Raw genomic sequence first — 22,356 nt, 5'->3', positions numbered from 1 at the left:
AGAACTACATTTTTACAAAAATATTAGTGCATTTTGTTTAAAGAGGGCATTTGCTTGTATTTCAAGCATTAGGTATGGTCCGACAATAGTGGAGTGTTTTGACCCATTTTCCCCACAGTCTGGAAGATTGGCCACTGCCTGCTCATTGTTTGTATTGTCTGAAGCATAAGTAAACTGACTGGCTTCTTGGGACAAACTCATTGGAAAATATGATTGAAAAATGTTCTTGGTGCTTTGATTTGCTCCTTGCCAACAGGGTTGCCATGGCCCAAAACATTTAGCAACAATGAATGAAGCATAATGCAAGCATAGTTACCAGAAAGACTGCAGCTATTTATTAGTTGGATAATAGTGTCCTGTTCCTATTAGTCTCGCTTTGCCAGACCATCCTCCACACGCTGCAGAGGGGAGGAGGGTCTGGCTTGTCTACATAGCATTCTGTGATCAGAGAAAAACGTGCTCGGGTTTATTGGCATTTCTTAAAACCAATCACAATCGCCATGGGCAGCGCTAAGCTCCGCACGGAGCCGCTGCAAAATAGCCTCGGGAAGGAACTTATTTCGGGGGAACATGTGTACGTTCAAAAGTTGTTTTAGTCGTGCGAGAGAAAACTCAGATTAGACATATTGCCTAGATAGCTGTGTGGATTTACCCTGCAGAGATCTGAGGAGCAGTTAACCATAGTCCTCAGAAATCCCAGAAGTGGAACGTTGTGGATATAGACTACATTCCTATAGATACATTTCCTGTCCCTTTTTCCTTCTTTCTACAAAGATGAATGCAGAGGACTGACCCAAGAGACCTGTGATATCTGCCCTGTGTTGACTCAAGCCATGGAAGCCTTACAAGACCGACCTGTCCTTTACAAGTAACACACACACACACACACACACACACATACACGCACGTTATATGGTCCATTTCTTCGTTTATCTTCCTCTCCATGCCAATCAGTGTTTACATCTCTTCTAAGAGCATTAACAGATTTAGTGTGTAGTTTCTGTTGCCCCCATGAGGAATTCTAACCAATGACAACAACACTGTTGGCACGTCCAAATGATACAAGCCTTCCGTGATCATGCACAGCCCCCCCTCCCCAGATACAGGGAGAGTTGTCTGGAGTCTTAATTTGCTTTGTAGAAACTCGTTTGGCAACGGCTTGAATGTAACGGACGTTCATTAATATCAAAAAGTTACGTGCTAAAGCTTTAACAGCTAGTAGACCTGTAGTGGTGGATGTTTTTGAAAATGTGTAAAATCAAGAAATGGATACTCATTTATTCAAATGTAAAAGGAACTTTAGCCCTAAAAATGTTTTCCAACCACTTCTGCATATCTCTGCCAGACAGGCACTGCCATTCATCATAGGAGCAGAAATGCATGCCAGTTACATTGAAAATGAAGAAAAAAATAATATAAAGCAAGAGAAAATGGCGCAACCATCCAGCCAGCAGAAGACGAAAAGTGCAAATCCACCAAAACAAAGAAGAAAGACACCAGAAAAGAAATCAGCATTGTAACAAACTCTGCATTTGTATTACAAATCCTGTAGGAGTACAAATTTCAAGTGTATACTTTGCATGAATTAATCCAAATCTATTCCCTCATAGTTTAATAAAGCAGTGCTCAAAAAGACTGAAATCATTGTGATTATGCCCATTAAATACGTACGTTAACTAATCTATATGAGACATCATATGACATTCATTTAAAAATTCAACAAAGGTTTGTTTTGTAGCAGCTACGTTCCAAATGTCCCCTTGTCTGTTTTGTTTTGAATCCTCATTTAACTCCTTTCAATTCAAGTTCTTCCAGTGGGTTAGGTGATAAACAAAGAGTTTCATGACTATATACTATACCTTTGGGTCCAACCTTTTAGTGCTTTAAAATGCCTGAAGCATAACATCTGAAACGTTGAGAACATTTTCCAGGTTCCAACATTAATTCCTCATTACAGCGAAAAAATTGATTTTGATGTCATGGAAAGGGACAATGATCCCTACACATAAGATTTGACTAATACATTACATCTGGAAAGGATAAGATATGTAATGAAAGACATTACATTAAGACCTGGCAGCCCTTGGTTTCTTACCTGTCACAATGAAAGTTATAAAATACATATATGCACTGTATTACTATACCTCCTGAGTGAGTTAGTTGAGTAGAAGTAGTAGACTGGGTAGGGTATACTGGACACGTGTCAAACTCAAGGCCCGCGGGCCAAATCCGGCCCCTTGCAGATTATGATCAGGCCTTCATATCAATTTAGGTTCAAAAATAGACTTTGGCACGCCAAGTTGTGCGCCAAAACCAAAAACACAGGAATTTGACAGAATTTGGCAGATTTGCCAACTTTGAGACTCAGAAATTCCTTCATAGTTAGGTTTTATTTTTTTTATTTTATTTATTTCTACACTCTTTCTTTATTAGTTTTTTTCTCGGTCTTGCACTGTATGCTTTAATTCTGTTTTTCTGTAACGAATATTTTACATATACAGATTAATAGTTGTAACTTTAATTTTACTGTTCTAAAAAAAAAAAATAAAAAAAATACGAGCACTGACTTGACTAATTCACTGTCTGTACAATAATCTGTAGCTCAATAAAAAAACATTTGAGAAAAAAAAATTAAATGCCTGAAGCCCAAGCAAGTATTACTAATGTTATTTTGCGTGCAATGATGATGATTTATACCGTCTTGCACAGGAGAGCAATTTGTGCTCAGATAGTATAAAGAATGTCAAAGTTCTCGCAGATTTCCTGTAGCTTACTGTCAGTGTAACTTTGTCCCTAGAACAAAACAACACAAAGGAAAGTTTCCCACGTTTACCCCAAGATATGTTTTCATGGCAGACCCTCATTCTGTCGGTCTACATTCTCTGAAATGCACCTGTCTCAGTACCCAGTGAGTGTTTCAAGGCCATGCGCTGGCTGGGGATGTTGAGGCTGAGAAAGTGGAGACCGGCGTTCCTGGAAACTGAATTCAGCCCTATCTTCTGTTTAGTCTGTCACAGAGCCTGCCACCGCCAAATAATCAAAACAACCTCAAAGTCTTTCCTTTTTAAACAAGCTGCCTGCATTGTTGATGTATGTCAGCGACTGACCTCCGACACACAGTCTGCACGCAAACACTGCGGACGCCTTCTTTCTCATGAGGCTTGGGTGTTGAATGCTGCCCGCTTTCTCTTCTGTCTCGTCAGGTACACTCTGGATGAGTTTGGGACTGCGCGCAGGAGTGCAGTGGTCCGAGGCTTCATCGACGCCCTCACCCGCGGCGGGCTGGGAGGGACTCCCCGCCCCATAGAGATGCATTCACATGACCCTATGAGGTACAATGTCATGTATGACCTGAACATTGCCGTTTCTTACTCTTATAACACCAAGAGGAAAAATCAGTTTGGATGGAAAATTAAGTATTTCTTTCAATAATAAATAAAAATTGGAGAAACTCATGGATGCTTCCTCAATATCTCTGCCTTGAGTTTGATGGGATGTTGTTGAATGATGTGTTCAGTGTAGTTTAGCTCAATTAAAGGAAGTCCATAAAATCAAAGATGATCTCCCCTTTTAAGATAGGAACACATACGGTTATGCATCTCCAAAGATGAATGGCTACTGGAACTTAACGACAACTTGTTATTTATAGCGTTATTTACGCTAACTTCCCTTTTATTAAACAATTCCTCAAACTTTCAACCTGTTTCCTGTTTACACGTGGCCACAACCAGAGCTGATGAAAACACATACCGTGTATATCTTTTGTAAAATTCATGTAGTAATTCCAGACAGTTTTTGCAATTATTAGGATTTTGCATGAACTTTTGAAAAACACAATTTAGCAGAACTCCAAACTACATTACATACAGAGACATTCAAATTAAATCAGTGGGGTTGTCTAAATATATTACAGTAATATATTACAAGTCCTCAAAAACACAACTATCCCTTGATTGTAAATCCCGTGACTCCTGAACTATAAATCTATTAGATTTATTTCCAAGCTCCAGAGATTCTTAACTTTTAAAATCCAATTCAAGATGATGTTGAACGTCTATTTGATCAGTGTCTGAGTTTGTCTGTGTTTCCTGCTCTACTACATCCTCTTCCTTCTTCCTCCTATGCCCAGGAGCCAAGGGGAGATTTTCTCAGAATAGTGATTCTGTGTTTGTGTAAACAAACACAGAATCACCTCCACTTTATAGGAGGCATCAGCAGTTCTAAGAACATCAAGTTCCTTCTCACCCTCCTATGTCCACATACGCTCTCACACACACACATACACACACACACACAGGCTTACACACATTAATTCAAGTTTAATCTTGCTGTTTTCCAGCATTATGTAACCCCAAAAGTCGTTGAGATGACCAATGCCTGGCTGTAGCTGTGGTCTGGTCGTGTTACGATTAGCCCTCAGGTTGACCCCCTCGGTGACGTACTGTTTATTACAGGCTGTTTTGTTGCTCTTTCAGGTATGTTGGGGACATGCTGGCCTGGCTGCACCAAGCCACCGCGTCGGAGAAAGAGCACCTAGAAGCTCTGCTGAAACAAGTCACTCTGCAAGGTATGATGTTTCCTGCATGCTAATTTCACACTCTGCAGTTCTCCATCATCTGCACGGTTCATGCCACAGCTTCAATTTCAAGGGGTGTGATCACACCTACACCTGTTTTTTCCCCTTTTGTTTTAATGTTGCCCTCATTGGACATGTTTGCCTTGTTGCATCTATTAATTAATTAATAATTAATCTTTTATAGGTGAATCAGGTGCCTGTAAACAAATATCACACAGACGCCCAAGTAGCTTGTTTATTGGACAGAGTTTGGGTAACCAGTCGTTCAGTAGGGTGGGGACAAATCTAACTCCAGTACATTTAGTCCAGCTGATGGACTGATCCTGTGCTTTTATTTATTTTAATTGTGTTTTTATGTTTTTTTGGTTCTCATAGCAGCCCGTGGTTTTTAACATCCAGGTTATCAAGTGTCAACATTTATCTCCTTACACCCTTTTGGGGTAGTTTTCTGCAGTTAATTGTGATTATCGTTTCACAACTAACAATTCATGTGATATTTGACTTGGAAAAAGTTTGAGCCCTGCAGGCAGGTGTCAGTGTGGCTACACAGTGCCACCTGTATACTGCCTCTACTACCGGTTTATATTTTTCATCCTGTCTATATTACAGTTTATTTATTTTATCACTACTGTACACCAGTCTACCATGGTATTCTATTTTATATCTTATCTTACATTTCATTTTATTCTATTAAATATATATTCTATTTAATTCCTATATTTTAACTTCTGCACAATTTTATGTCTAATGTCTTGGATTCTCATTTTTACTACTACTACTACTACTACATGTTACATACATGTTATAGTAGCATTGTTGGAGGGAGCCTGAGAACAAGAATTAAGTTGCCAACACATGCTCCACTATCATTGTCGTGCATTTGAAACATAAAGACTTGAAATCTTGGTGCCACCTAAGTTTGAATAATGGCATTGCTCTCACCAGCCTAAACACAGTGAACTCAAAAATAGAGCTGTAAACGTTGGAGTTAACATGAATGTGTGAACACATCCTAAGACTAATACAGGAATGAATTAGGAATGTTGTGTCCCTATGTCATTCTGTAGTGTTATACTGTACATGTATACCCTGGATGGTATTCATTAATACTGTGCATGTATTCATGGTATCCTCAGAACACTTATAGTATTTAATCCCAAATTGCCCTATTATTTATTTGGCAGTTTAGGACACACACAGGCTGGTTGTAAAAGGCTCATCAGCTTGGGATGCCTCAAAAGAGGGCTAAACGACTAGCAAAGTACTGTGCTCTGTCCTGTATCATATGCAGCCGCAATATATGGCGAAGACGCTGTTACTTATACCCATGTGAACAGAGGCATATGCTTAATATTATGGCTGTATGTATGCCAATGGCCCATGATTTTGTATATGTATTTAATTGCATCTTAATATTTATGTCCCTGTAAATTGTTCCCTTCAAGTGGACTTAAATACATTGTTTCGGTCTGTCTCTGTCCCTCTTACATTAGATGTGGATGAGAACATGAAGGAGGTGGTTGGACACATCACTGAGGGAGTCTGCAGACCACTGAAAGTGAGCATCCAAATATGTTCAAAACGCTATTAAAGAAACAGACCAGCTCCTTAAATGCATTTCGTGCTCTGTCATGTCGTCACTCGGTGTGTTGTGCTTCTGTCCCTCAGGTTCGGATAGAACAGGTCATTGTGGCTGAGCCTGGTGCTGTGCTGCTTTACAAGCTGTCCAACCTTCTCAAGTTCTACCACCACACCATCAGGTATTTTGACTTTTAACTGTCGGCAACAATTTTGATAATCGATTAATCTACAAGTCATTTGTAGAGCAAAACATATTTTGGTTGTTTGTTTTTTTGTGCTAATTTGGGAATTTGCTGCTTTTCTCTGTTTTGTATCATTGTGAATTGAATACCTTTTTGTTTTGCAAAAGCAAGCAGTTTGAAGATGTCACTTTGGGCTCTTTGCGCTTGTGATGAGCATTTTTTGCTGTATTTACACATTTTGTAGATTTAAATTTTTTTTGATGACTCAAAATAAAATCATAATTGATAATGTAACCAGATGCAGTCCTAACTGACTTGTCCACATATTTGGTCTTTGTCCAGCTCCATCATTGGGACCAGTGTGGCCTCATTGCTCATCACTATTGAAGAAATGCACATCCTCAGCAAAAAGATGTTCTTCAACAGCCTGAGCCTTCATGCAACCAGACTCATGGACAAGGTACAGTAAGAGTAAGATGATTTCTATTTGAATAATCTAAGATATTGTTTTCTCTTGTACAGTTGTACAGAGAAAGTGGCTGCTAGGAAAACAGTGCCATCACCTGTGAAGAAGAAGCCTTGTTTTTTTTTTTTTTAATTGACTGTTCGCAATGTTCTTTCATAAAATTGCTTAAATGACAGTGCAGAAGTTCAGTATGAACCCTGTGGACACACATTGTGTATTTCAGCTCGGCGTCAAAACCCTCAAAGACAACAAGGCTATTTCTGAAGCCCTTTTGCTTATAAACAGTTTATGCCACAGCATCGAAATGGTGCTAGCTGCCAAAAAACACCAAACTTATTACCTTTTAGTTAAATTGCCATCCAAATATACCTCAGCACGAGCGGGAGCTTTTCCACATAACATGCTGGCTGTGTCGTGATCAATAGCAGTTACAAGAATTATCCCTGTAGCTCGCTGTTAATCCAATTGGAGGCCCAGAGGGTTTTGGTGTCAATTCCAGCTAATGCCAGGAACACAGCCTCCTCATAATTTGCTCTATTAGGTGGACAACGGTGGCTGGCCTCAGTTCTGTGTTGTGTATCCAGAAGCCAATGAAATCAAAACCCTTTTCATTAAAAAAAAGCTCTACTGACTCCGAACAAGCTGAGGCTCTCAGTAGCAGCAGGAAGCAGTTGTATATTCAGTCTTATCATGCTGCTCATTAGGGATGTTTATTACGCGGCGTTGTTGAATACTCGATTCTGATTGGTCAATCACACCATTTTACGCTCTGTTATTTCTGTGTAGCAGACCGCTACTGTGAATAACAGACCGTTGCTATGGACGCAGTTCTGATCATAGACTCTGGAGGACCATTTTTAAATCAATGAAATCCTTTTTTGAATCCATATTTTGTGTCAAATCATTGATTTCTTTAATAAGCAGACGTGTAATAAGCGGGATAATGTAGAGTTATTGCAAATTAAAACCCCTTCAGGGGCATTTAAGACCTTCACCATCATGACCGGCACGCTCTACATTATCCCTCACTCAATGCTTTGTATAATGTGGGCCGCTTGCTCTTTCGCTCCATCTACTCATACCTTGTCTTGTTCTGACTGTGTGTGCCTGGGCAGGTGGAGCTACCGCCAGCAGACCTGGGACCTACAGCCTCCCTCACTCAGACACTCTCCCTCCTCAGGGAGGTGCTGGCCTCCCACGACTCGTCAGTGGTTCCCCTGGATGCCCGCCAGGCTGACTTTGCTCAGGTAAACTTATACTTAACCATGCAGCCTCTTTTTTCTTAAAATGCTCATGTTATGCTTTTTGGCTTTTCCCCTTTCCTTTATTGTTATATATCTTTTTTGTGCATGTAATAGGTTTACAAAGTGAAAAAGCCCAAAGTCCCCCCCCAAAGGGATTACCATCTCCAACAGAAAACACTGTTTGTAAACTGCTCCAAACAACTCTATTGTAGTCCAGCCTTTACTTCAGAGACAAACGCTTGTCACTTTGTAACACAGTGTAGTGTAAGCTAGTAGTCCTTACCTAGGTACTGTCAGGACACGCCCTCATACTCTGCTTCTGACTGGCTAGTAGTCCTTATCTAGGTACTGTCAGGACACTCCCTCATACTCTGCTTCTGACTGGCTAGTAGTCCTTATCTAGGTACTGTCAGGACACGCCCTCATACTCTGCTTCTGACTGGCTAGTAGTCCTTATCTAGGTACTGTCAGGACACGCCCTCATACTCTGCTTCTGACTGGCTAGTAGTCCTTACCTAGTTACTGTCAGGGCACGCCCTCATACTCTGCTTCTGACTGGCTAGTAGTCCTTACCTAGGTACTGCGCATCTGCGACTCCCAACAAAGATGGAACAGAAGTGAGATGTCTCACTCTGTAGCTAAAACAGAGAGCTCAACACACAGGGTGAAAAGAGAAGCTGCAGCAATGTGCTGTGCTGTACTGCACAAATATGGTGTTTTCTGAAAATGAAACCATGTAGACCTATTCTGGTACAACCTCTAAATGCAATTATGAACCTGAAAATGAGCATAATATGAGCACTTTAAATATGTTAAACAGCTATTTTGTATTTTTTGTTTGTTTCTGTATTTGTTTATTTCATATTAATGTATATATGTTTGTTTATGTATGCTCCAACCACCAAGGCAAATTCCTTGTATTCCTTCCTTACTGTTACTTGGCAATAAATCCTTTTTTGATTCTGATGAAAGTCAAACTTGTCCCTCTCCATTGTCATATTTACCAATTGCTGTGAATCTGTCGGAAATGAATATGTTAATAATACCCGTTGACCAAAGCCAGTGATGCTTCACACATCTCTTATGGTTCTGTTGTACTCTGTCTTTCCCAGGTGCTCTCCTGCATCTTGGATCCCCTCCTACAGTTATGCACTGTGTCTGCCAGTAACCTCGGCACTGCTGACATGGCTACCTACATGGTCAACTCGCTGTATGTCATGAAGACGACCCTGGCTCTCTTTGAGTTCACTGACAAGAGGCTTGAGATGCTCGAGTTCCAGGTCTGTCCTAATTGTAAATTAATATTGTTTCGAACGCGCAAAACTAAGCGGGCTCTTTTACCACAAAGACCACCGCTACTACAGGTTAACCTAGCCGGTAACAAAAAACACCCCTCTGCCTCCTTTTCCCTACGTGTTGCATTCAGCGTGAGTGTGAAACTAACCAACCTGGGTGGGTTCAAGGCATTCCTACTTCTGGAGGGGTTTGCGTGGTGTCACTGACTCACCTCAGTCTCTGATCATTTGCGTTCGGACGACGACGACTGCCTCTGGGAACGCTCCGGTGCTTAACTTGGCTCCGCTCCAACGGCGTCCTTGCCGGGCCAGCCCAGATCCTTCTTTTGTTGTCTCAGTTCAGATTAGTAAAAAAGGTGTATATATGCCGAAGTTTGTGGTGGGGGGAAACAAGAAAGTATTTCGGTCCTTTGTCTTTCGTGGTGTTCTTCATCTAGCGACGTGTTCCACAGCCGTTCGCTTGAGGCCCGGTCTTTTCGACTCCCCTCCCGCTGGAAGAAACCTGTTCCAAAATCGCAATCATGGCACACACCTGTGACTGTCCAGGTTAAATCAGCACTCAACCACTCCCCGCCTCATGTCACGTCGGTCGGACCCTGCCCACCACCACCTGAAAGACCAATATTAATATCATAAGAATTATATGAATAATGAATCTGTCAATTAGGTGATTTTGTTCATGTTTTAGGTACCTTTTGACATTTCATCATAATTAGTCAAGGGCATGAAACTAGTAATGACAGGCCACAGCGTAGTCGCACAAGACAAACTCAATCATTAAACTTCAACTTTAAAACTCCTCTTACAGTCATAACATTGTCTGTGCGTAGGGGTATTGTTCATTAAAAAATATTCTTGTTCCTTTCATAACCCAAAACCCATAGAGCCCAAATCTTTTATTAAAAAGATTTAATTTGCTGTTTCATAGAAGGCTGTGCGTCATGTATTGTTCATGTTAAAATGCGCCATCTATTCTCTATTTTTAGCACATCTTTTGTAATTGAGCACCACAAGAGCTCCTGTGGAAGTTTTATTATCAATGGCACAGTGGTTCTCTATTAACCACAAGTACCATTGACTCACAATGCAGGCATCGGACTGGATGTTAAGCCACTGTCTCTCACATTTTCCAGATCGAGGCTCACCTTGACACTCTGATCAACGAGCAGGCTTCCTACGTGCTGACCAGGGCCGGACTGAGTTACATCTACAGCTGTGTCCAGAACACTGAGCAGGTCTCACACTGAGCACTTAACCACACATCCACATGCACTCACTCATGAAGTTATAGAACTGTGGATTTTTTTTTTTAACACACCTCTCCTTTTAGAGTCCCTAATGGTCGTCTTTTATACTTAACAGCCACTAACAGTATTGTTTACACTACTATTGCTATGGTTACCACATGACCGATGTCTTCATTAGGGCATAATAGCATTTCTTTCACATGTTCAGTTGAGAAACGGACAGAAGGAGTCAGGTCATATTACAAATCTTATAGCTTCTCCAGAATTGTCGTGTGCAGATGAGAGAGCCGATGCCCTGGAGTCTCCCCCCCCCTCTCTTTGTAACACACTTTGCCACTGGGCTGACTGAGACCCATAGTTGTGGTTTAGCATGCGAGTCTTGAAACCCTGGGTCATGTCGGGACACACCACACCCTGCTGCTGCTGCTGCAGCAGCTCAACGCAAAGCTCAATCAAGAACTGTCATTCTTCTGCACACTACCTCTCTCCTCGGGTGGCCTGTCCTGGGGTTTACTTTAAATAGTCTTCTGTTTGAAACGATGAAGTCTAGCTGTCCACACTCGACGGCTTACCAGATGTCAATGACTGAAAAGAATCCCCAGGTTTATTTTAGACTTTTCAGGCTCACTTTCTCTGTCTGCTTAAAGTTGTATCCCTGTTATTTTCTGTGATACATCCGATGAACAGTCGGGCACAAGAAAAGAGTAATTAAAACAACACTGGCGTGCAGCTAGCGGATGAGTTTGCTGGCTCATAGTGCGTTTGTTAATGTGCCCATATCCCCATAAAATCACTGCACTGTAGCTTTGACCCTTGCACTGCCTTCTATTTGCTGCTTTTAATGTTGGCAATTTAGGCATTTAAGCCTGACTTAATGTTGCCATTCTGGATAATCAGTGTCAGTTAATTGCCTTGAAGGTACCTGCTGTTGTGTTCACAAAGTCATGGCTTTACCTATCAGGATTTAGGGTGGGAATTAGTTTTCTCTGTTTACAAATGAAGATTCACTATGTTCAAGTTTGGTGTATTCAGAAAAACGTCTTTTCCCAGTACATTTCCTCAGGACTGTAAATTAGGGCTAAATGTTAAACTGTATTCTGGCTAACAGTTTTCAATATATGAATAAGTCTGAATCCCATGTAATTAAATGGAGACGTGCTGACTGAACATCCCATGACATGTAACCAACCAATCAGCCATTTAAAAAGTAAAAGGGAAAATCATTCATTCAGCCATCACTGTGTCCCTGCCTCTATCCATTTTTAGTAGCTGCTGAGGTGCAATGTAGTCAGAAAGGAAGAAAGCGTTTCAACACTGCCTGCAAACCTGAATGATTAAAGGACCTCGGCCCCTTGACTTGTGTTCGGTTCTGAGATTCAACATTGTTGCTGTTGAAACACTGTGACTTTGAGTTGAGTTTTAAGCTGATGTTTCCTTGTCTGTCTGTCTTAGGGTCCTCTGTCCCTCCTCCCCAGCATGGACAGCTCTTCTGTGAAAGCAGCCATGGTGAGTTACACTGTGTATTAACCAAGCAAATTTTCCTGCACGAATCAATACATTCTCACTCGTTGACTCATCACCTGCTCATAACTCTGTTGCGCAAACAACAGGTCCAGTTCGATCGGTACTTGTCATCGCCAGACACTATTGTGATGCCACAGCTCAACTTCCTGCTCAGTGCAGCCATCAAGTGAGTCCCTGTCCCTATTGTTGATAGTAGCTCTCTCCGTTCAGGGAAAGTATAGCAAACATGCAATATTCAGACTTGATGTTAAATGTTTACAACAGTTTCAGCAGGGTAAAGAGCATGTACAGAGTGATAAAAATAGAACAGGAGCGTTGGCCTAATAATGTTCAACATTCATTAGTTTCCCAGATGTAATACGATCATTACTGCATTCCAAACAAAACACTCGACTACAGTAAATGCATGGCGAGTTTGGAGGCTAAATTGCCAAAGCCGCCAACACATTGAGAGAGCGGTCGGCAGGACTGCCTGCATTTGTCATCAGAAAATGCACATGCTTTTAGCTCAATCCAGCTGCTACATTGGAGGGCTCTTTCTATGAGTCACGTTTACTGGGAAGTGCAGCAGGCTTGAGGAGCACTCTGTACCTCAGGTTAATGTTCTCTATTAATGGACATGGGAGGACTGATGGGCAGGACGCCATTAATTAGCTTCTGGTCCATTTCTCACTCAAACTCGTTCCCTCCTCTCCTTCCTCCTCCATTTCTCTCTCTCTCTCTCTCTCTCTCTCTCTCTCCTGCTATCTCTCAAGTCTGCTTTTCTGCTCACCTAAATACACAAAAATACTCTGAAAACACTCAAATACACACAAATAATGGGAATGCACTTTTCAGACTCCCATTGTTTCACATTTCGTGTTAGTGCACTTGGTATGGAGCAAGGTGTTATACACAGCACTATGGTTCGGTGTTCTCTGTGGGCCAATTAAAAATATGGATCTCAAGAGCCTGAGTTGGATACAACCGAGGCGCTCCCACTGTGTCCTTGAGTCATCTCACTGGGCACTTTGGTCCGACTGTTGCATCCTCCATTTGTACCCCACTAGAAGTACATAATGTCCTTCAGGCAACGGTACATGTTGAGATTTTTATGGCAAATAATTTAAAGGAAAAAACGTACATAAGAACTGAAATAGACAAAAATCCAAAGAAGCAGAACAAGATATGTGGTTTCTAATTAGAATGACTACAACGATAAATAGTTGCTAAATAGTTTTCTTTCGATAGACGTATTGTTGCAGCTCTAAAAGCAAACAAAAAAATAATAACACTGTACGATTAATAGATGGCTCTAATGTGATTGGAGGGAATACAATACTGTTATTTGAAGAGTCTTTTCTTTGCTAAATCAGTATATGATGCTGCTGTGGCTGACAGCTGATGCGTGTGCATTTATGCTGTAATATGTATCCATAGATGGCAGTGTGTACCACATACTGCCACTCATTGTTTTGACACTGGGGACACGCAACGGTCACTGCAAAAAACAAAAAAAGTAATTAGGACAAATTCTTACTCATGGCTAATTTATTCAGCTCTTGATCAGTGACTAATCACAGCATAGTTCTGTTTGTCTGATTTAGACCTGAAATGTAAAAAGGCCACTCACTGCTGGTACTTTCTTCCGTGAGTATAAAAATGTAGAGTTGTATCTGTTTGTGCAGGGAGCAGATTTTCCGTCAGTCCACAGAGCTGGTGTGCAGAGCCTATGGGGAGGTTTACAGCGCGCTGACCAGCCCAGCTAACGGCTACAAAGACCCTGAGAACCTGCTACCCCGATCACCTCAGCAGGTCCAGGCCTTGCTGTCCTGAGAGACACTTCGGTCACACCTGATTGATCTCAAAAACACGAGGTGAGCCCCAGTGAAGGACAGCCTGCTGGTTATTTAAAGAGCTGTGTAATTTGTACAGCACAAAACCACAAATGTATATAAAAGTAGTTGTTAAGGTGCAGTTCTTTGTGGGAAATGGGGGCTGTGGGTCGCTGACCTCAGAGAGAGACACTCCTGGAGGAAAGAACATTATATGAATACGATCCATTTACTTTCACTGCTGCAGACTGTCGACTTGTTTTTCTCTCTGTAAAGCACGTTTCCTTTTTTCTGTCTGATTTACTACCATGTACTCTACCATGTCCATAATTGTACAAAACAATGTCTTCTTTTTATGAAAACACTGAACATTATATAAATCAAAAGGATGCACTTAATTTTTAAGAGACTGGTCTTATTTTTCCACACTTTAGAGTGGTCAGGAAAATTCCGCCACAATGTTAAGAGGAATCTCAGCACCAGCGTTGTGTTTACTTTCATCTCAACTGTTTTGAATTGTAGGGATACAATGGAAAATCTGTTTTACCATCTCGCTTGGCTTTAAAAAAAAATGTCTACCATGCTGACTAAGATGTATAAACCAGACTATAATAATACTGGCTTTAATCATTTACTATAAATTCTACCTTTTTAAATGAACTGTGACCATATAAAACACATTACGTTGTATTAAATAGGTGGAGAAATAAATTCTGTATTCTCCATTAGTGCCACATTAAAGGAGAAATCCCACGCAGAATGAACCTAGGGGTTAATAACCCATTTGTACCGAGTTGACCGTTCTCTGGGATATGTTTTCATGCTAATCGAATGTGACCAGTTTTAGCGCAAACCGCTAATTAGCTTCTAACGCTAGTTGTCGGGGTACGGGTAAAGTAAAAAGACAACCAGTCAAACGACAAACGCTGTGTTTAGCTATGTTACTGGTTACACGTTGTTCGACTGGTCGTGACTGTTTTCCCAAGATGGCGCCCGCCTGTATACGTGCTGTCGGTACTGTCTTTATAAACTATTATTTTCATAAACTGTCTGTACACTTACAAAGATGTCACTGGTTCGGTTTACATGTAGGGACCCTCATTTTTGCTACCGTGGAATTGTGTTGCTATTTTGAGTCTTGTTAGTGGTATAGAAATATTTCTTTTTTACCCTCTGCCCAACGACTAGCGTTATAAGCTAATTAGCAGTTTGCGCTAAAACTGATCACATTCGATTAGCATGAAAACTAATCCTAACGTTCTCACAATGTTCCAGTGTCTTTTGGACTCAATATACCTTCTAGTCATTTATGTTTTGATATTTTAACTGATGTTTTAATATATGAAAAGTTTTCTCTATATAATGCAGTGGTACCTGTTATAAAGGAATACAGTGTTGTCGATTGCTCGTTTTAAATTAAATGCATGCATAAAAGACTTAAAAAGGCTTTGATTTCATGAGGACAATCTCCAGCTTTCATCAATTTAGATCTATCCAAAAGGAATTATTTGCTATATTATCTTTAAAGTAACCACACTCTTTAAGTTATTTGTAAATGCACAAACTGTACAGTTGATCCCAAAAGTGTGGTATTTTTCATCTCTCAGAATAACACCCCACGGCATTGGACTGTTGTGACATGATGGCGTTAAATATCACATCAGTCCACATAATCCCCAATAAAGCACAACTGAAACAGTAAAGATAAGTAAATATTGATCCAGTCTGTTGTTATGGTATCTGGCCTGAGAGGCAGCATTTCATTTCTGATATCTGACATCAAGGTTCATGGCAGCAGGCAGATCTTTTCAACGCTGCCAGCAATGAGACCCAGGATTTCCCCAGCTCACCGGATGTTACTCAGATATCATTGGCCAGGACATTGAGTACTAGGAATAAATGGAATACCACAAAGTTCAGCATCTGGACGGCGCTCTTAAGTCCTTTTTAAATAGACCAGCTCTGTCTCTCTTCCAGTTCTGCTTGGCTCCGGTCAGATACAAGCAGGATTCTTGAGTGTTTTTACACAGCGCTCTTTGGCAGAAAGTGGGATCATGTTTGTGACGCAGGATTACTGAATAACAACATATTGTCCATGTGTAACAATACACACAGTGCACGCCCTCACTTACTCAGCTTCACATCGGTTGTGTGTGAATACATGTGGGCCTTCACAGTTCAGCACGTGAGAGCTTTTTTCCCCTGCAGGTGGCTGTATTAATGAGTTAGCAGATGTGAGAGGTGGTGGAGTCACCACTTAGAGGCAGGTAGTGGTGAGCAGGGTGGCAAACATTCATCCCATCATCCGCTCCATATGACAGCGGTCACCAAGCTTTTGCCTGCTGAAGCATGAGACCAGCAGGAATCTGGGTTAAAGGATAATATTGAGTCCCCCCCCCCTTCCCTCTCGCTCCAGTGACTGGTGATTAATGTCAATCCAGAGCTAACAACTTGAGTCTCATCTATTGCCTCAGCAGAAACGTTGAAAGGAAAAATTATTCCAAGAAATGCACAGCTTACTGCACACTTACTGAACTAATGCTGCTCTTTCTCCGCGTTCAGGCTTAGAAATGTCATGAGTTGCTTCCTCGCTTGGAAATGAATCATCAGCTCCTCAAAGTAGGATTTGGTAACTCGTTGAACAAGAGGAATGAGTGGGGGGCGGGGATATGTGTCACAATATAGTGATGCTGTTCTAATGTATTGCATTGAAGACACAATTCAATTCTGGACAGATGTGGGAAGAGCTACTTTTGTACATATCAGTCACAACAACACATCAGTCATTGTACTAAAAATAATTGTGTTGTGTCTACTGCTCCTTCAGAATGTCTTTCTGGAAATTAAATACACTACTTGCATATACTAAAATGTCATTTCTATTTTAATGGCCACAGTGATAAGCTTAACTATATTAACTGAATAGAGTAATGACACAGCTAATTTGTCTTTAGGATGCTGCCATCATGTTGCTGATACAGTTTTTTGGAACATTTGTGTGAAGAGCCCAGGTCAACTGTCACTGCCATTAACTCCCATCTTCCATAGTTACCTCTCTGAGTTACCTCTCTCTGTGTTCGGACATGTTTTTTTTAAACTAGTTCTGATCGAACATAACCCGGCCCTAAGAAGTGGCATGGACGGAATATTGAAAATTAAATTATATAAAGCAAATAGGTCAATACTAGTCTGGATCAACAGAAGTACCTTTCCAGGATAATTGCCTGACATCCGGGGCGTGGCTCACATGCTGGATGTCACTCACCTTCCGCTCTCTGTGTGTTGCCGTTCTCAAATTCTCTTTGCTACGGAAAACAACAACAAACTTCAAGCAACAAGGCAGGCCTGCTCGGTTCTACACGCTGAAAATGGCACGTTTTAAAGAAAATTTGGATTCTGCAACAAGGCAGGCCTGCTCGGTTCTTTCAGGGAATGCTTGTAAAGATTTACAAAGGATATGTGTATGGCATTTCCTCTCTAACTGGGACATTTTGGGACTGGGCGATACATTGGTAAGAGCAAATTACATTTAACCATTTATCAGCTCATTTAAATGGCTCACATTACTGTATTGTGTCAACAGTTAACTTCATTTAATATTGTATGTGGCGTTTTCTTTTGCAAACGCCACAAGAGTGTTTTTTTTTTTTTCTCCTACCAAGGAATGAATGTATGTGGGGTGTAGCCAGCCACAGTGCTGTGGAGTAAGGTCTGGCAATGCGAGACTAGGTCAATACAAACTCCAAACTGGTTACCCCAGATGGACTAAAATGATAATGGCAGGGGATCTGGAACATGCTGAGCCTAGAAATAAACTTTACAACTGCTGGTATGTTTCTTTACTTGAGGTAAAATTCCTTCTTCTACCTTCCAGCTCTAATCTTCCCACACAGATAACATTATGTCCGAAAGGAAGTTGTTAAGAAATGAATGACGAAATAATGGACTTTGTGCCACTAAACGACAAAGTAAGACCACTGTAAGGTGTTCGATGTTAACATGTCATTTACTTGCAGATTATGGACAGTTAGGTCATGCCCTAACCCCTGCTTTTCAAACATTGTAAACAAAATGTTCTGCAAGAGGAGGTGCGTTTATCTCTGGATAATCAAATTTATCAGTCATTATGTGTAACATGGTCTTACTTAATACTTGCAGGATGCTTTGTTTCTGAATTTCATCACCTACCCAAATTCTTGGTTTGAATTGAGACCCCTCACCCCTAACATACTTTATTAAGCCCAGTAGAATAGAGACATTAGTTATGTAACTATTATGCTCTCCATGCTTCGTGCACTAGCTGCTTCAAGCATGGGGCTTGGTTATCCATCTTATTGTGAAGATCAAGTATCTCCTGCCTCGTATCAATACAACTCATAATTATTTCTCCACGTTGCTTTTATTATTCGGAAAGGCTACCTCATGTCAAAGCTCTTTTTCTATGGAAGCTATTATGTAATTTGTCTATTAGCACAGGAAGGGGGACACTGTGAAGTACTGACCTGAAACGGTAGTGTGCAGTAATTAATTTTCTTTTCTGATTCTCTGCTGCTCCCGTCACCATAATTAGCATTTCATTCAGTGCACTTGACACAACACAGGGCTTGAGAAACTTCAAAACTACCTCGAAAGTCAGCGTTTGCAGCTTGTGATTTTGGCACGTAGTTATTAATTGCATGTCCATCTGGCATTGCTATTGACAGGCATACTCCCTGGCTGACCAGATGCATGTCCAGGTGGCCTGATAAACAGAGCATATCAGAGACACTAACAGCACAGTGTTTGGTTAGTTGTGGGATGAGAGGCGAGCGCCGAGATGACTGGCTCTCTCCTGCCAAAGATTAGCCAATGATGGAGCTGCCTTGCCCTCACGCTGTTGGAAAAGGTTGGACCCCCCGATGGTGCCCCAGAATGCTTGTACAGTATTGCGTGTGGCTGTGATACTTCATTGTGTAAGCTTTTCCTCCCAGCAGAAACATTTGTTTGCTTTTGTCGGTATGAACACTTTGTACCGAGTCCCGGGGGCCGAGCACAAGCGCGTTCAGTGATTTCTGAATTGTTTCACTAATGACCAGATCTGTCCTGTGTTGTTGTATTTTAGTGTCTTTTTTTTTTTTTTTTTTTTTTTTTTCTTCAGCGTGAACATGACATATTTTACAAAGTTGTGTGTGTCACAAAAGAGAGATTTTTGGATTAAACTATGAAGATTTCTTGAAATGTGACGTGTGTATTCACATCACTTGTAGATTGTTTACTATAATAATTTCTGAGAATTTTAAACTGAAGAACATTTTAGATGCTTTTTTTTTTTTTTTTTTTTGGGGCCAAACCTTGGTCACCAGGTTTGCCGCCAGCACGCGACCAAACCCATAAACCTGACACACAGAGAGATCTATTCACACTAACAGAATAGAGAACAAGAACATGTAACAAATTCAGCATGACTAATGCCTCTGTGAGTAATCCAACATGCTGTCAATCATTACTCACACAGAGAGCACTGTCTCCGCTCTCATTGGTCCGAATGTGGACCTGCTGTGCGCTTCTTCAAAGCCCAGTCCCGTGACTCCCATCGTGAGGCGAAAGACCCAGGGCCGAGCTGCGTTGGGTGCAGCAGAGGAAGAAAGGCAGTGATTATATGGACATGGGTTGTTCTTGTCGCCGCGGTCACGGCCAAAGACCCGCTCACCCCACTTTCATGTGTCCCTGCTCAGGGTCAGTAAACAAACACGGCTGTGAGTATTAGCCTAACTATATTACTCATGGCTGTGTTTTGACGACAGAGTGCCTGGAAGGTGATGCAACGGTAGGAGGCTGTGATCCAGTCAAAGGTGGCAGCATCCGCTCTGGTTCTGCACTAAGATGGAGCCGCGTGCAGGTGCATCGGCCAAGTGCTATTCAAGTTTTGGCAGCTACTTTGTTTTTATTGTGTCCTTTTTTTTTTTTTTTAAGTACATCAGCAGCATATGTACAGTATAGTAGAGCTGAGATTTGAATGTTCTATTTTGTTATTTTACTATTTAAATTTTATATTTCTGTTTGTTTGTTTAACTGTCATGTTGAGAGCTGCTTAACTCCGTTGTGTTGTTGAAAACAATGACAATAAAGATCTGTTCTGTTCTATTCCATCCATGGTAGTTTAAAGTTGAGCGTCCGTATCTCATCCTCAGATCACTGCCTTTTGTATATGTATGGTAAACTGATGAGGTCAATGATTTGTATGTATTCTCTATCTCACATCACCTGTGTTATTTCTTTCTTAAAGTGTTTTTCAGGATTGACCCAAAAACATTTTTTTAGAGCGCCCTAGAACGAGTAGCTTTCACACACCCAATGGCATTTCCGAATAGCTCACAATCCTTAAAATAAACATTATGCGGGGTTCACAGTGAACTTTTTCGTCCAACAGCCAAATGGCTAGTCAATGTTCAAGTTTTACCAGCCGCTCAATAGATCACCATTATTTTTTTGGCTGGTGAGTGAAGCAAATGCTGGTGGATGATGCTAATTTTGAACCCTGCATATATGGTATTTCTGATTCATGGAGTAATACAGTAATCCTACAAATAAAGGTACAGTGAAAAGTAGCCTCAGATTCAACAGGTAAGGAACATTTCCTATAAGTATTCTGTCATGAAGTAGTTGATACAGCTTGCCCTGGCCTAGTCTCTGATGGTTCCTCAGTCCAAAGTTGTTGTTTTTTTGCCTTGCAGAACATTATGAACATGGTGGAAGTGTTTTTTTTTTTCTTCCTCATAAAGCAAAAACTTATTATAACCAGATTTTTAGCTAATGCATTTGCCGATATTTTGTGAAATCTGACCTTAAGTATAGAGTGCTGCAGGCATGACATATTTTCAGAGGCCAACCCGGAAGTTACCCTGGTCCCCTCGACAAATCATTTGGGATTATTTCATTATCTCTGTGGCAAACAAAAGTGTATGATACTGACATGTTTTGTTCAGCAAGATAATATTCACAAATGAACACGTTTATGATTTTTGAAGCAAAAATGCAATCCTCAAGAAGTAAAAAAGCTAACATTAGGCTATAAACGAACTACACCACGCCACGGTAGCATGACTACAACGTCACAACCACTAGCTTCCAACTGATGTGTGTTTGGTGTCTCATTTAGCCATTTGTTAGCAACCTCCTTTTTTTTAAGGGAACCATGCAGTTGTAGTATTAGCTTAATTTACCTTAAGTGAACTTCGGAGTCACTGGAATGGTTATATTTAACAGCTGCATCCCTGAATGGATGTGACATGATTTCCATCTTTGTTGTCGGTCTGGCTCAGGTTAAACTTTTTGTGAAACGTGCACAAACCCAAACAATGAACGCCGTAGAACGTTCTTTTATTATCCAGTTTGACAGTGACTCATAACGGACAAAGAACATAAATAAACTACTTTAAAGTAGGTTTACTCCAGTACTTGCCATTACCAGCATTTTAGTTGTTTATCTGTGTTTTGCCTGCCTGGAAGGAGACGTTGGGGGCTTAAAACACCATCAAGCATTTTAGGGAGTATCGGAGGCTTTTCCCGATGCTGGTATCGATACATCTCCAGTATTTACTGACGTATTGTTGTTGTATGTTGTAGAGAAAAAAAAGTAGGAACTCTCTTAAGCTATTAAGCAGACCCTATTTCAGGCATCTAACCATTCAAAAAACCATAGACTTCGAGACAAGGTAACCAGAAGTGCAAAAATGCTAAAAATGTAAGACTTGTTCCTGCAGCACTCTTTTGCTGTAAAACTTTAATGACACTTATTTTGGATATTGTGATGCCCCTCCCTCCGTCTTGGAGGCTGTCCTTGCCAACCTCAGTAGTCAATTATTGGTTTTAAACCTTAGTTTAATCAATTATGTTGATTTTAAGTAAATCCCTTGCATGGACTCCTCCTTGTCACATTCCTTGAGCCAGTTTGTGACAGATATGTATACACGTAAACTTAGAAGTTTTTCCGACAACACATTGTCATAACTAAACAACATTAAAGGTGGATTTCCAAAGACATCCCAAAAGGACACACATGATCGTTGTATTTACTGCCGCGTGGTGGCGGTTTAATTATGTGATCGATATCGTGCGATCGTTCTGTATAACATAAAGGCCATCTTTTTGATCGGTTTGAATGAAGCCATGAATTATACACCTGATTTATTGTCATCTCACGTCTCCCACTATTTACATCACCTAGCTTGCTGCTCGGCTTTGCTAGCTTAGCTCTGTTTCACAACGCATAACTTTATCTTACCTGATGTGTTCTATCCAGCGTTATCAAATCATTATTTTTCTATAGCTTTTCACTGCAGTACATATTTGTTCCAAAGTAATGTCCCGTGGTGGTCCACCGGAAGGGGAGGGACTTAGCCTCTCCCTTTCAAAATGACAGTTGACTTTTGGTGTCACATGGGAGAC

The 22,356-nt window shown here is 40.9% G+C and overlaps 1 protein-coding gene and 1 long non-coding RNA gene across 2 annotated transcripts in view; both read left to right on the top strand.

The window, feature by feature from the left end:
* Positions 1-14,544, top strand: part of cog6 (component of oligomeric golgi complex 6) — a 30,571-nt gene extending 16,027 nt beyond the window's left edge. Inside the window, exons 8-19 of the mRNA XM_028573538.1 lie at positions 775-868; positions 3,204-3,332; positions 4,476-4,567; positions 6,070-6,134; positions 6,245-6,336; positions 6,682-6,799; positions 7,921-8,052; positions 9,162-9,329; positions 10,478-10,579; positions 12,044-12,097; positions 12,202-12,281; positions 13,783-14,544. Of these exons, the coding sequence (XP_028429339.1) occupies positions 775-868; positions 3,204-3,332; positions 4,476-4,567; positions 6,070-6,134; positions 6,245-6,336; positions 6,682-6,799; positions 7,921-8,052; positions 9,162-9,329; positions 10,478-10,579; positions 12,044-12,097; positions 12,202-12,281; positions 13,783-13,930 (1,274 nt within the window). The 3' untranslated portion in view covers positions 13,931-14,544. The remainder of the gene's footprint in view (positions 1-774; positions 869-3,203; positions 3,333-4,475; positions 4,568-6,069; positions 6,135-6,244; positions 6,337-6,681; positions 6,800-7,920; positions 8,053-9,161; positions 9,330-10,477; positions 10,580-12,043; positions 12,098-12,201; positions 12,282-13,782) is intronic.
* Positions 14,545-19,265: 4,721 nt separating this feature from the next.
* Positions 19,266-20,057, top strand: LOC114553368 (uncharacterized). Its single transcript, XR_003692299.1, has 2 exons — positions 19,266-19,644; positions 19,713-20,057. It is a non-coding gene; the product is annotated as an uncharacterized LOC114553368 (long non-coding RNA).
* Positions 20,058-22,356: the final 2,299 nt, after the last annotated feature.

Source organism: Perca flavescens, chromosome 3 (genome assembly GCF_004354835.1).
Source record: "Perca flavescens isolate YP-PL-M2 chromosome 3, PFLA_1.0, whole genome shotgun sequence".
NCBI lineage: Eukaryota > Metazoa > Chordata > Actinopteri > Perciformes > Percidae > Perca > Perca flavescens.
The sequence above is the reverse complement of the archived record's forward strand: the minus strand, read 5'-3'. Positions and strand labels throughout refer to the sequence as shown.